We start from the raw sequence: 15,493 nt of genomic DNA on the forward strand, positions 1-15,493 counted from the left end.
TTTTTAAATCGTACCAATATATTCCCATATCGTGGGTCTCTATTGTTTCCCATAAAGTTTTAAGTCATAATGTATTGTTTGTCCGCATTTTCGTTAGTCATAATTTAGTTTTTCTCAGAAACGCGTATCTTATCAGAATTGAAATAAAACTAACCTAACCTAACCTAACCTATCTATATAGGATAACCTTACGAAAATCCTGAAAAATTAACGTTTTCAGAATTATGACTACTGATAATCTGACAATCATTACATTACGACTCAATAATTATGTCAAACATAGGGTACCCTCCATATCGTACCTGTATATCCCTATGGCAAACTCGAGATCCTATGATTATTATCAGTCTCATAGCCACATAAGCCACAGCAATTGACTAGTAATAGTAATTATTATTGCTTAACTTATCTTATTAATTTGTTGATACCAGATGATTATCTCGGACAATAAAACGAACATTTTAATGATAGTAACTTAAAGTAAACGGTTAGGTTTTTTTTATAAATTTAAACTGCTCCAAGACCTTCCTTCTTATTAACTTCGTTATTAAACTTTTGGTTTATTATTGCACATATTATATTGGCATAAAAAAAACCTTTACTTTTTATTCATTTTTATTTTGTATAATGTTCTAGCATAAAAAATTGACAAACAGCTCATGCCTTTCTCGGTAAAAGATAAGTTTGCTAAAGCTTATCTCGGCAATTTACCAAAGAATGTGACGCCTGGCGTCACCGAGCTGCATGCTATGATGCAGTGTCTAGCAATGCCCTTTTTATTACGGTTCCATAGCCAAAAGTATATGGTTCAACCATGTTATGGTTGGTTGGTTAAAACATTAAACTATAACAGCCCATTTTTTTATTATTTCATTCTAATTAGATATTCTTAGATAATACATGCAAGAATCCTATTTTTATTTATATGTGAAATTATAGGCCATTTTTAGGGTTCCGTACCCAAAGGGTAAAAACGGGACCCTATTCCTCCATTCCACTGTCCGTCCGTCTGTCTGTCACCAGGCTGTATCTCATGAACCGTGATAGTTAGACAGCTGAAATTTTCACAGATGATGTATTTCTGTTGCCGCTATAACAACAAATACTAAAAAGTACGGAACCCTCGGTGCGCGAGTCCGACTCGCACTTGGCCGGTTTTTTGCACAAATAATCTCCGTTTTTTTTCTGTTCAAATAATAATAGTAGGCCAGTTATAGGCCATTTTTTGCACAAATAAGAAATAAGCTCTGTTTATTTCTGTTCAAATAATAATAAGTAGGTAAATATTTTTATTAGAGCGTATTAACGACATTTTAGTCTACAACAAAGAATTTAATACTCACTAGGAGAAGAACGATAACTCCATACAAAAAAACGGCCAAGAGCATGTCGGGCCATGCGCAGTGTAGGGTTCCTTATTTACACTGTAGCTATTAGTAGGTATAGAAGATTGATGTTTTGTTGGATTCTGCTTCGTACGTAATGCTACAAATCAATAGGCGTCCTAAACACTAGATAATTTAGCTATTATGAGTGAACAGAAACATAACTGTAGTATTTTGAAATATGTGAAAACAATTAAATTAGTTATGGGAAAATAGAGTGGAGGTTGCAATTTGCTTTCTTTGTAATATGTACAATTATAAAATCATATGTAATCATAAAGTCTTATAAGCTAAGTCAGTCATTAATGGTAAGAAAACTTAAAGGCAGATTATCCACACCTCATGAACCATTATGTTATGTGTTTTACAAAGTTTCACCTATTTTCATCCTTAAGTTTTTCATAGAGATGCCTTGCATGATTCAATTTTTCCACGGTTAGGTGTTCAGTCATAATGACGAGGCATTTTTCCCGCCCATCGTTTCTATGGTGCTCATAACCATAACAAACAAGTGGCATTATTCTCGAATAAGCATTTGATATCTCAATCTGATACCGAAAACGTATTGACCATACGCACTCTTTCCCTTTATAGTTTAACCTCATGTGTGTGAGCGTAAAGTACCGATATCCATATATATTGAATTGTTATTACATTTTTATTTCTGAATACTACTAAAGTACTAACAGTGCCTATCATTTCAGGTGATTGTGGCATAAATCATTTGCTACTCGTATTCATTAATCCTCTGGTCAGCGTTGCGACGCCATTTTTTATAAGTTACCATATATAACAGCTTACATGTAACATACGTTTACAACTCGACTGAGACATGGTAGCTGAAAGAGCATCGAATTAACAATATATTGTATACATTCTACACACAGTTGATTGAAATACTTTTTACGATTGGTGCTTTCAGTGCTTGCAGGTATAAAGAAATATTTTTAATAGAAAGTTTATCGTGAAATTAGTTAAACTGCGGCAGTGGAAGGACAAAACCGTTGCGGCAAAAATACAATCAGCAAAGTGAGTTATACTCGTGCGTACACAGAATGAACTTTTATTTAAATTACAGCCTATTGAATTCCAAGAACACCCGTTATATTTTTCACGTTATTTTTTATTTAACTTTTAATTATTTTTCAATTAACATATGAATTAGATTTACGTCATATTTTTACATTTCAATTTAATAAAAAGAGTAAGATTATTTAGGATTTAATTTGTTTGGTTTTAAAATCGAATGAAACAAAACAAATGCAGGTCAGTTCTACATAAAAATGATTTAAATTTCACTGAAGTTAATTAGTACGGTAATAATGGCAAGGTACAGATGTAGTGCATAATTGTTTTCCATCATATTTTCTCGGAAAAGCTCGTATTTGTCATGCTATACTTCAGTCAACCTCAGTGCATTTTGTACCGAGCCTGACTGAAATAGTAAGACACGTTCGTACGTTTCCGTAAAAATATGATAAAAAATATTAATATGCACTAATGTCTAAATATGTACGTGTGATGCTAAGAGGTTAAGTTTATTTAAATAATTATACACACTATACAGTGTAAGTAAAAGATAAATAGATAATCGAAACATTGCCAAATAAACCAAAAAAAGACCACGTGTATATTGTGGTGAATATGTATTAGTGTGGTAGCTACACATTATTATTTTTATACATTGCTACCTATATCTTAACAGAATCTTAAAATTTTAAAACTGGACGAGTTTAACAATAATATCTGACAGAATTTTATTCAAGCGCCTGCTTGAATACAACGGCCCTTTTTATGTGGGTACTTGTAGATATGATAGAATAGAAAAGACCACCAAATGTTTTGTAAATATAAATATATTTACAGATATTTTTTTATATCTAATATTTTTTTAAATAAAAGATTGATAACACTCTCCCTAAGCTCTGACGATTCGGAACTGATTTATTTTTGGGTGAGCTCACTCGCTGACTACATGCAACATGAGTTGTTGACATCCAATTAGTGTTTTGTGTTCATTAGATTTATTCTGCGGATAATTGAAACGGCACCAAAGGACAACGCAAGATCAAAATGAGGAGTTTCACATTTTTTACAATTTTCCTTGTAATTTACGTCAATGGGTGAGTTATCTGGCTGAAATGCAGATGGGAGCGGAAAAAGGGATAAATTAAACTACTTATAGTTACTTAACATTTTTTAACATAAAAACTTTGGTTTGTTGTCGTCATACTAACAGTATTTAGTAGCGTTCATTTGTTTAATAAACTAACGATGGTGATTGATAGTCTTTGTAGATTACATTTACTTGTAGAAATCCATGTGTGTCCTTGTGTTCTGAAAATAAACTATTCATGTTTATTTAAAGAATAATCCATTTGAACTTTCCATTTAATCTAATAAGTCCATAATTCATTTTGTAATTTCAGGCACAACAAGCACAATCACAAGTACACAGTACTTACACACGAAATTTAGGATTGCATACACGGAATTTAACTAATTTATAAAAAACTATAGTCAACAAGATACCTATTAGGCAATTTAATTGCAGATAAATACTACCTACCTAATATGTACGTATGTATGCATATAAATCCAATACGTACCTATTGTAAATGACACGCGAGATTTTATCATTCTAGGTACTTGTATCGTGTCTGACATATTTTATACATTTAGAAATATTGCCACGAAAAGTTTAGTAGGCGTTAAAATAATGGTATGATGGTCTTTTACACGTATGTGGTATGGTGGTGTGTGACTATACATACCATGGCATAGATAATTTCGTAACAACAATTCACCCAAAACCCTGCATGGTTATTCCATCTGGCATCTTTAATGTTGAACTGAAATTGAATTTGCAACAATTTAATGCTCTTACCGTATGTTGTGTAACTTCCTAGTCAATTAAATTGCACTCGTATTCATAAAATAGCTTTTAGCGATTAGGTAGGATATAAAAGGAACTCGATTGCCTAAACCAACTTTTAGAACTAATGTTAACTCGATGTCGGTAAACACACATAAATACTACAATCCCGCATGTTGGTTGGAAATTAATAGTTAATAGTTATTTGTTATACAAGGGTGCAAAGTTGTATTTTACCCGCGAGTGTTTCAACACACGAGAAGTAATAGTAGATTGTGTCACAAGGGAGCAAAATGACATATTTACGGCGAGGGCGTACAATTGAATCCTAACATAGAATCCTGAGCGTAGTGAGGGATTCAAGTGTTAACGCCCAAGGTGAAAATAATTTTGCTACCATGTGACACATACTGCTTTTCACATCACCTATGAGGAAATTACATACATATATTAGGTTTCAAAACATTATTATTTTAAGCAAAGATCGATACGGACAAAGTGCGAAAAATATGTATACACGACCTTAGTAATGGTACATACTTCTGGCACTTTGTCCGTATGTATATTTTCAGACGTGACTGTAGTGACAAATTAAAAGTACCTACAGCTCATAATTATGTACCTAATATCTTTTCAAAGACAGCAGCAAACACCTAAAGTGATACATTGAAAATCAAGTACATTATTTTTGTAGATTTTTCTGGTAACAAATTAGCTCTTACCCCTTTGAACCAAATCTTCGGAAGAACACTATTATGAAGACTGATATCACTTATATTTATTATTATAAAGTTATTGATTTAAACTAAGTATTTACAAATTTATACTCAATACAGAACCGCATAATTATGCTTTGTGGAATATTTGTACAAAACTTTTTAAATATAAACTTTTAAAATTGCATAGACAAGTATGGCTGCGTTTAAGGAGACCTAAAATGTCAAAATAAAAATAAAATTATTAAACTAATGATTTTTAACGTTTCTTTGTAAATATTACGCGAATTAATTAATTTACGTAATTTAAATAAACTATTTATTAATTTAAAATACGCTAACTACATTTATTATTTAGAATTACAACAAAATATTATTTAAGTTAGAAAAATTGTATGCACGTAATCGATTATAAAGAAATTGTAATCGATTATATGCATACTAATCTCATATGTCTTTGTGTCAATATTTCATACTGGCAACAAAATGTCCTTCAATAGAAAAGTGCCACTTTGATCCCTCCTAGCAGGGAAGAAAAGTTCCCTTTTCGAATAGGTGATGTGAAAAATACATTTGCACCCGTGTGTAACACAAAACTTTTCCCCTCTCTGTAGCGAGGAAAGTGCAACATCCACAGGCGTTAGATCATCTTCATAACTGGAATTACTTATTTTTTTACGATATTATAACAGAAAACACTGGAAATTCTGAGTTTTACGTGAGTCGGTAAGAAGTGTTTTTAAGTAAAAATTTTATTGACAATGTTGACATTTCTGTTCTGACGTATGAAATGTCAACGATGCGTTTTGAAATTGCATCGACTCAACTTGTGCCTTCAGAATAATATTTAACATCACTATAAAAATCTAACGTTTCTTATGGAATTTTAAGGTTTATGACTTAAAATTATTAAATAAAGTTAAATTTGGTATTTTTTATTAGATTCTCAAACCATTTATTTAATGATAATTAATATCGAACGAACCTTTATTATGAGCGTTTTACGTTTTGTTATCTGTCAAGCTACTTAAACACGCTCCATCCAAGGTTAAATTACTTTCCCCACTAGTGGATAAAATGCGTTTTTCCCCGCTTGTTTTAAAGGATAAAAGACGGCTTTCCGAGCTAGTGAGGGGAAATAGTTATTTGTTATACAAGGGTGCAAAGTTGTATTTTACCCGCGAGTGTTTCAACACACGAGAAGTAAAATACATTTGCACCCGTGTGTAACACAAAACTTTTCCTCTCACTATAGCGAGGAAAGAGCAACATCCACAGGCGTTAGATCATCTTCATCACTGGGATCACTAATTTTTTACGATATTTTAACAGAAAACACTAAAAATTCTGATTTTTACGTGAGTCGGTGAGAAGAACAGTAAAAATTTTGTTGACAATGTTGACATTTCTGTTCTGACGTATGAAATGTCAACGATGCGTTTTGAAATTGCATCGACTCAACTTGTGACTTCCGGTTCGAGCGCCATCTTGATAGTTAGCATCGTGATTAATTACTTTGTTTTTTGCTTATTAATATTGTTTAAAGTGTAATATCGATAGCTTATTATACAGTAAACTAATGTGGTAGTGTGCAGTGAATGGAGAATTAATTTTGAAGCGCGTTTAACCACCATCTTGGAGTCAACGGCCGGTAGTCCACGTGCTTCTTGTAAAGTCTAGCTATCGATTTACAAGAGCTAACAAATCACCGTACACTGTCTTGTACAACCGTACAATTTTTGTCGTTTGTAAACCTCTCAATACCTTGATACTGGCGAAATAGTCCCACTGGGCTGAAGCCATAATTTTAAAAGAAGAAGAAGAAGACTCAACTTGTGCGTTCAGAATTATATTTAACATCATTATAAAAAATCTAACGTTTCTTATGGAATTTTAAGGTTTATGACTTAAAATTATTAAATAAAGCTAAATTTGGTATTTTTTATTAGATTCTCAAACCATTTATTTAATGATAATTAATATCGAACGAACCATTATCATGAGCGTTTTACGTTTTGTTATATGTCAAGCTACTTAAACACGCTCCATCCAAGGTCAAATTACTTTCCCCACTAGTGGATAAAATGCGTTTTTACCCGCTTGTTTTAAAGGATAAAAGACGGCTTTCCGAGCTAGTGAGGGGAAAAATATATTTCTGTTGTTATCCTGTATTATTTAATATTGTAGCACCGCAGCAGCGCGATCCAGAATGCCAGACCAGCCTATAAAGCTGTACTACTTGCCACCATCCCCGCCGTGCCGGGCGGTCATGATGCTGGCGAGGGTCATGGGGTTGGAGCTCGATCTGGTGCTCACAAATATCTTGGAGGGACAGCATAAAACTCCTGAATTTTTAAAGGTACTGACTTACAACACTTTGGGCCACTTGCACCATACCACTAACCCGGGTTAACCGGTTAAACCGTTAACTCAGTGGCAAATTGTACTGGTAACCATGGTAACTCCAGGTTTAACCGGTTAACCCCGGGTTAGTGGGATGGTGCAATTGGCGCTTAAAGGTATTGGAGTTTTATTACATATTAGGCAAATCTTTATTATTCGGTCTTTGTGTAGCATAATTATTATTTGTACGATTGAGCACCTATAATAATGTGTACTTACCTATAGGTAGGTATAGTCAGATCGTCTGGGTTTGGTTGGTCGGTACACACCAACATCATTGAGTAACAACATAAGTGTCACTTGACTTGAAACATATAAATTAATAAAATATTTTTACACAATTTTTGGAACAAATCAAATTATAAAATGATAAATAAAATAATAATTAATATTTAATAAAATAATTTGATTTGTTCCCAAAGTTGTGTATAGACCACCACCAATCTCTCTCGCTATATCGTAATAAATCATAATAATTCTCCGCAAGGATGTATAGGAGGTGCAAGCGCGTACTGCTCGCCCTTAGACTTGGTCAAAGATGCGCCGAGTCTGTAAGATGGCATATAGTCGAGAAATTGTGACCGGTTTCGCCGCCGTGGCGGGGTGGCCTAGCTAGGGGTTCAAGGCGTTACTCCGGATTATTCCGGATTGCTAAAGACGCCGGGTTCGACTCCGGCCTTCGTCACTTTTTCTTTAATATATGACATTTATTTCAGTTTATAAAATAATTTTAACCATTTATTATTATGAAACTAATTAAATTATCTATTTTGCATACAGATGAATCCGCAGCATACGATACCAACGATGGATGACAATGGATTCATTCTATGGGAAAGGTGAAAATCAGTTAATAATTTATTTCTGTATATTATTATTATAACCTACGGCCTGATTGAGATCTAATTTTTGACGTTTATTAAAATTAGAATCTAACAATCGCTATCGCTACGATAACGAAACGCTTTGTGTCTTTCTATCACTCTTCCATATTAGTGCGACAGTGACAGTTCAGTTGCGTTTCGATCGCTACGGAGCGTACGCGATTGAAATGTTGGCTACGCGGCCAGGCCGTTAGTCGAGTACGGAAGATTTAGATAGCTTCTTGCAATCTTGTCGCACATTATCTTGAAGAAAGTCAATTGGAGTGAAAGTCGTTTTCGCATAATGTCCATCCCTTCTTAAGACGAATAGTGAAGCATATTGTTACGCTTCCGTCGAAGCTACAATTATCATCAGTGGGGGACGAAAATGGAGGACCCGAGCGAAATCGCATTTTCATACAAACGTAGTCCTCATTTTCCCTCTGAATAATATTACTATTGAAAATATTTTGACACAATTTGTTGTATATCAACCATAGCTATGCCCCTACGTATGTTTTTTTTCGAATTTTTATTTACTATTTAAGAGTTAGGATCATTTTAAAATTTGTGTGAAATCTGTTTTTCGCATCTTATTTTTACAATAATCAAAAAATCGAAAAAAAAATCTAACGTAGGCTATGGTTAATATACATCAAATTATGTAAAATATTTTCCATAATGTCAATATCCAGAGAGGAAAATGAATGAGAAGCGGCCGTCCCCTTTCCTCTTAAGAGCAAAGGGGACGAAATCAAGAGACCGCTTTTCTTCCCTGAATATTGACATTGTGAAAAATATTTTTACACAATTCATCGTATAAATTCACATTAAATTTAAAAATAAATTAAGGTCATTTTTGCTAGCATTCAGTTGAAGAGAATTTCCAGTACAATAATGAATAGAATCTATTTAATTCTGACATGTCCATTGTAAATTATTTAAATGAATCAAGTTATCTTTGTTTTTTAATTATGTACTTGTTTTTGTATGTATTGACATATTAAAAACTGTAATATATGACATCTATTACAGTCTTTAACTTATATATAGTAGTGTGACTACTTAAAAAAACACAAATCAAAATATTTATTAAAATAATTTTATTTGTTCCAAAACTTGTTCATAGATGGCAGCACCAGTCTCTCTCGCTACAACGTAAATCCGTAAGGAGTTCGTTTAGGAGGTGCAAGCGCGCACTGCTTGCCCTTAGAGCTGGTCAAAGACGCCTAGTCTTACTAAGATGGCATATAGTCGAGAAATTCGGACGGGCACCGCCGTGGCGGGGTGGCCTAGGGGTTTATGGCGTTAGCCGCGATATCCGGCCTTCACCACTGGAGGGCTTCGTCATTTTTTCTTTAATATATGACATCTATTACAGTTTTTAATTTATTGTATATAGTAGTGTGACTACTTAAAAAACACAAATCAAAATATTTAATAAAATAATTTGATTTGTTCCCAAACTTGTTTATTTACATATTATGAAATATTTATTTAATTGTAATGATTGCCAATTATGAATTATTTACATTTTATACTTGACCTTATATTATTTTATTTGTACTTTTCACTTGTTATTTCATTGTTTAAGTTTTATTATTGGAAATTTATTTATTTGCTGACATGTCCCATCATTGCTTAGTTTAATTAAATTATAAGCATGTAATTAGTTCGTAAGTTTTCTAACACAATGTATTGTTGTTGTTTTTGTATGAATTTTAATACCTAGGTGGAATTAGTTTATGCAATACAAAAGGACCCAGTAATACAGTAGGCTGTATTACTAGGTCCTTTTGTATTGCATAAACGCCATAAACTAATTCTACCTAGATATTAAAATTCACACCATATAACACCTAACAAAGTATTTTCTTCGTTGCAGTCGAGCAATAATGGCATACTTGGTGAACGCATATGGGCGTGACGACTCACTGTATCCGAAAAACCCTCGGCTCCGAGCGCTTGTCGACAATCGGCTGAACTTTGACCTGGGAACACTCTTTCTTCGATACTTGAATCTATATGTAAGTAATTCGTTCTTAAGATGAAAGTGGAGGACCCGCGCGAAATTACCTTTTCATACTAACGTAGTCCTCATTTTCCTCTATGGATATTAACATTATTGGAAATATTTTGACACAGATGCATATCAACCACACAGCTATGATTTTTTGTTTGATTTTTTTGTTATTATAAGACTTAGGAGCATTAAAAACCTTGTATGAAATCTGTTTTTCGCTCCTAATTTTTACAATAATCAAAAATGGACAAAAGTCAAATGTAGGGGCATAGCTATGGTTAATATACCTACATCAAATGATGTAAGAATATTTATCATAATGTCAATATCCAGAGAGGAAAATAGGGACTACGTTTGTATGGAGAAGCGACCGTCCCCTTTCCTCTTAATCCTGCCGATTTGTGTAGGTACAAAATTTATCGTTATAATTGGGATACCGATTTGTTACTGTTCAATTGTTCATTGTTAAACCACACAAGTGATTATTTTACTAAAATACAATTTCGTTACAATATAAACCATATAAATTGTGATATATGTACGACTGTACGTACCTATGTTCGATCAGTATTCTACATATATAAATGCACGTGTCCTGACCTGACTGATTGACTGACTGATTGACTCATCAACGCAGAGCCGAAACTCCAAAGCTAGAAAGTTGAAATTTGCACACCAAGTTACATTTATAATGCGTACAAGAGCTGAGAAGCGATTTTGAGAAATTGAACACCTAAGGGGATTAAAAAGGGGATGAAAATTTGTATAGAGTTCAAGTTTTATTTTAAGCCAGGAATTTGAAACTTCGTAAAAAGATATATTATTAAAATACAAGAAAACTGATATTCTAATAATCCCTTAAAAAGGTTAAAAAGGGGTTGAAAGTTTGTATAGGGTTCAAATTTCATTTTAAGCATGGAATTTGAAACTTCGTAAAAAGGTATTTCTTTAAAAGAGAAGAAAACTTATTTCAGCGTTTTTGAAAATTTATCCCTTAAGCTGGTGAAAAGGGGGTTGAAAATTTGTATGGAGGTCAAACATTTATTTGAGTGCGACACTTGAATCTTTGTATAAAGGAATGTTATTAGAATACAAGAAACAATATTTCAGCGTTTTTAAAAATTCATCCCCTAAAGTGGTTAAAGAGGGGTTGAAAGTTTGTAGGGGTCCAAATTTTATTTTAGGCTAGGTACTTGAAACTGTAGGAAGATATTTAATTAAAAGAGACGAAAACCAATTTCAGCATTTTTGAAATTTATCCCCCAAGGTGGTAAAAAAGAGGTTGAAAGTTTGTATGGAGATAAAACCTTTTTTTTTGACTGCGGGACTTCAATCTTTGTATACAGGCATATTATTAGAATAGGTACAAGAAAAGTAATTTAAGCGTTTTTTAATATTCATCCCATAAAAGGATTAAAAAGGGGTTGAAAGTTTGAATCCATTACAAATGCTTTAAAACTTCTTAGAAAGGCATTGTAGTTATAAGATTACAATAAAAATTATTTCGACGTTCTTAAAAATTCAACCCCTAAGGGGGTTAAAAAGAGGATGTAAGTTTATACGTGGTACAAGTTTTCTTTTAAGCTAGGAACTTGATACTTGGTAAAAAGGCATTATATTATAATACCTATACGAAAACTGATTTCACCGTTTTTGAAAAGCTTGTATTAATAAAGTTTGCATCGGGAGCGAAAATTTTTTTTAAGTAGTGGACTTGAAAATCTTCTAAGACGGTTGAGAAGGATTATATCGAGAACATTTTTTTTCAGTTAAGGGCTTGATATTTCGTAGTTTGTGAAAGACAAATTTCATGCGTTGTATAATTATTAACAAATGATTAAATGTTCCTACTGATATTTTTTGCATATAATATTCTATGCTTGTGTAAAATATATAACCACAAACATACAAAAGTCGCGGGCAACAGCTAATAGTTGGTTATATATTAAGTCTACACACTTTCTACGCTTTTGGATGCGGTACAAAACTCGTATTATATTTCTTTTCTTATCTAGGTTCCTATGCTATTTCACGGTGATGAGTATAATGAAGAAAGTGCGGCCAAATTAGACGAAGCCCTGGGATGGCTGAACTCCATGCTAGAAGGACGGGCCTTCGTCGCCGGAGACAATATGACTATCGCCGACATCACCATTGTGGTCACTTTGACTAATCTTGATGTGAGTAGCTCGTATACTAGTTGTAAATAAAACGAATTAACATTTTATTGTGAAACCTTCAGAACCTATCAGATTGAAATGAATTATTTTATTATTGGACCATATTAATTTTTGGTCTACATACTTTGGGTTTGCCGGTACGAACCTAATTTACGATACTGCCACACCAGACAACTTGTAAATTATTTGATATAAATTTATCAGTTAACTATTATATAATCTTTGGTTTTACAAAATATTTTATAACCTTTTTTTGCTTAATAAATAAATTAAAAGACTAGCGCCCTAAATCTCCTAATGGTCCAAATACACACATTATGGCACAATAGGGTATTCTCCTACTAGTCAAATCAGTTTCTTTTTTAGAACTGTCAAAACGATTTGTTAATACGTAATTTATATGAAACATTACACAATGGCGTCACGGTCAACTCACCTACTTTTTATATTTATATCCGATTTATTAAATAGAACTTGTGTTTAAAAATAACTGTTTTTTGGTAGTCTGGGCTCCATGCACAATGGACAGATCAATTGTTGGTTGGCAGAGCCTATATCGGACAAAGCAATCAGTGTTTACCACTTTATTGACCTCTCCCTTGAGTAGGGAACTATGAAAGCACCTATGAGGCTGACATGTTCACCTAGTGTCCAAAGCCTCTATAAAACCTAGATTTAAAAAAAAAACGGTTTTTTTTGAATTATCAAAAATTTTCATGCATGGTGTGAAATAATTTATTTTAAATACAGTCAAATACCCTATTATGTACACTGGCCTCTGTCGTTATGTAATGTAGCTAAAATGACATTTGACATTTGCCATTTCATGTGGTACTAAGAAATGTCATCTCATACACATGAAACGTCATTTTAGTCTACGGAATAAAAAAACAGACCTAGGATATAATACATATATCATGTCTAGTGACTGATGAATTGATGATTGTATCATTACATGCTCAGTTTCAAGTTAGATTAGTAGTTCTCAATAGCAAGATGGCACTTAAAGCTAATTACATAGCCATAAATCTTCATGAATCATTGTGCAGTTGCCCAACTTTTATAGTTGGTTTAGTCAAGCTGAACTAGTTAAAGTTTTATAATTCATCAAAAAAATTACATTTATATAAATATTATTTAGTAGTAGTAGTAAACTCTTTATTGTACAAATATACATATTAAAAATTACATGGTACAAATAATAAGATGTACAAAGGCGAACTTATCCCTTTGAGGGATCTCTTCTAGTTAACCTTATTTATGTGCCTGTGTCTGCTTCTTTTGCGCGATTTTCAGCCTAAACTATTACGGATTTTCACTTTATATCTTTATAATTTACTTGTTTGTTTTAGGCATTCGGTTACGACTTCAGTGCCCACGACAATGTGACAAAATGGTTCGAAAGAACGAAAAAAGCTTTGGAGCCCTATGGATATAAAGATATAGACCAAGCAGGTGCACAAATATTAGCCTCTTTCTTAAAGAAAGATTAAAAATTTTGCACATAAAAGTACAGTAGGTACACAGGTACAATTTTAATAATGAAGTATTGTTATATTTTGGTACTTCATTTTAAAACTTAATAAGACACATAAGCAACTTTTTATACAACTCTTACTTCGAAAATGTATGATCGAAAATCTGTAGAAGAATAAAAATCAGTAATGTAATGTTCGAACTTATATCAAGTTATACTGAAAGTAAGTAAGGATACTTTTAAATTTTTGTCTTCTAATTTTCTTATTGTAAACCCTAGCACAATTAATAATAATAGAAAATAAATAATTATTTAAATTATAACGATATAATTAGAACAAAGATTTTTGTCACAGTGCAAATAAAACACACAGAATAAGGTTTATATAAATAGTCCTCCTCATCGATTTCGATTCCGGCGACCCCTGCAGTTATGGAAAACGCGTGTTATGGGCTCTAATGTGGCTGGCCAGGCCGAACTTGGTCTTAAACACTCTTTTGCAGGTGTTACAATACCGTTGGCCAGACGCATTGTACTTACTCGTACGTAATACTCGTAAGAGGGCTTCGGTCTCTCTTCACGTTGTTGGGTTACACATAAAACAAACACCAAAACCTAAACAAAATGCATAAAATGTTGAACTAACTACAATGCCGATTACATTATTATCATTGTTAAACCCGGAATCGAAATAAACCCAGTTTATGTAACCTAATAACACTGTTTTATTTCTCAATAAACATTTATAAAAGTTTAGTTAATAGAATTTTAATTTTCCATAACCTAAAATTTTCCCTGATTGATGCCCTCAGTCATTTTCAAAATCAAAGTTAACTATATGGGTAATTACTTTTTTACCTCAGCAGCTCGAACAGGCCTACTTTCGTCACTCCCTGGGGTGAGGAAAGTGCGACTTTCCTCACTCCAGGGAGTGAAACAAAGTAGCTTTTTAATTTAGTGAAGGCCATGAACTGCCACTTCATACTTCAATTACAATTTTTTTTCTCTGTATTATTCTGTGTGATTCGAAATACATTTTAACCTTTAATATGTTCTCACTACTGAGGTGAAAAATTATATGTGTCACACGAGAGCAAAGTCATTTTACATCTCGTGTTTTTGAGTCCCTCGCTACGCTCATGATTCTAACTTAGAATCTTACGCTTTCTCGGGACTCAAAATCAACACTCGCAAGAAAAACCAACTTTCCTCTCTTGTTGCACAAATAACTATTTCATCACTCCTTTTCGGAAAGTTCACCTTTCATAGGCTGATAGCCAGGTGGAAAATTGCATTTCTTAAATAAAATAACCTAAAATATTGGATATTTTTGTATATTTTACTCACACTCGAAGTGCAAAGCAGAGTGTATAACTCAGGCATAAACGTCCATTTTATCCTCGACTATATTGGTCCTCGCTGCGCTCGAACAAATAAATTGCCTCGGATAAAAATGGGTCGCTTTATGCCCTTGTTGTACAATCTACTATTTTTATTTGTATTCCGAGCAACGGCTAACAGCCTTATTTGCCATATTATTCAGTTAAAAGCTTTCATAATATTTAAGCTTC

General features: G+C 33.0%; 1 protein-coding gene across 3 annotated transcripts; it reads left to right on the plus strand.

The window, feature by feature from the left end:
• Positions 1-2,182: 2,182 nt before the first annotated feature.
• Positions 2,183-13,941, plus strand: LOC134752624 (glutathione S-transferase D7-like). 3 transcript variants are annotated; one of them, XM_063688303.1, is made up of 7 exons: positions 2,184-2,414; positions 3,391-3,508; positions 7,164-7,335; positions 8,160-8,218; positions 10,128-10,269; positions 12,281-12,445; positions 13,798-13,941. In XM_063688303.1, the coding sequence occupies exons 2-7, from the start codon at positions 3,459-3,461 to the stop codon at positions 13,936-13,938; spliced, it is 729 nt and encodes a 242-aa protein (XP_063544373.1). In that variant the 5' UTR covers positions 2,184-2,414; positions 3,391-3,458; the 3' UTR covers positions 13,939-13,941. The 3 variants fall into 3 exon arrangements, with proteins under 3 accessions (XP_063544380.1, XP_063544373.1, XP_063544366.1); XM_063688296.1 differs by having other exon boundaries at positions 2,185-2,414; positions 3,408-3,508; XM_063688310.1 differs by lacking the exon at positions 3,391-3,508 and having other exon boundaries at positions 2,183-2,414.
• Positions 13,942-15,493: the final 1,552 nt, after the last annotated feature.

This window comes from Cydia strobilella, chromosome 2 (assembly GCF_947568885.1).
Source record: "Cydia strobilella chromosome 2, ilCydStro3.1, whole genome shotgun sequence".
NCBI lineage: Eukaryota > Metazoa > Arthropoda > Insecta > Lepidoptera > Tortricidae > Cydia > Cydia strobilella.

What these genes read in the sequence shown, in the direction of transcription:
- LOC134752624 (XM_063688303.1), top strand. Translation starts at nt 3,459, where the DNA reads ATGAGGAGTTTCACATTTTTTACAATTTTCCTTGTAATTTACGTCAAT. An exon ending in GGATTCATTCTATGGGAAAG is followed by an intron (nt 8,219 to 10,127) that starts GTGAAAATCAGT and finishes TCTTCGTTGCAG; the next exon opens with TCGAGCAATAATGGCATACT. An exon ending in TCACTTTGACTAATCTTGAT is followed by an intron (nt 12,446 to 13,797) that starts GTGAGTAGCTCG and finishes TGTTTGTTTTAG; the next exon opens with GCATTCGGTTACGACTTCAG.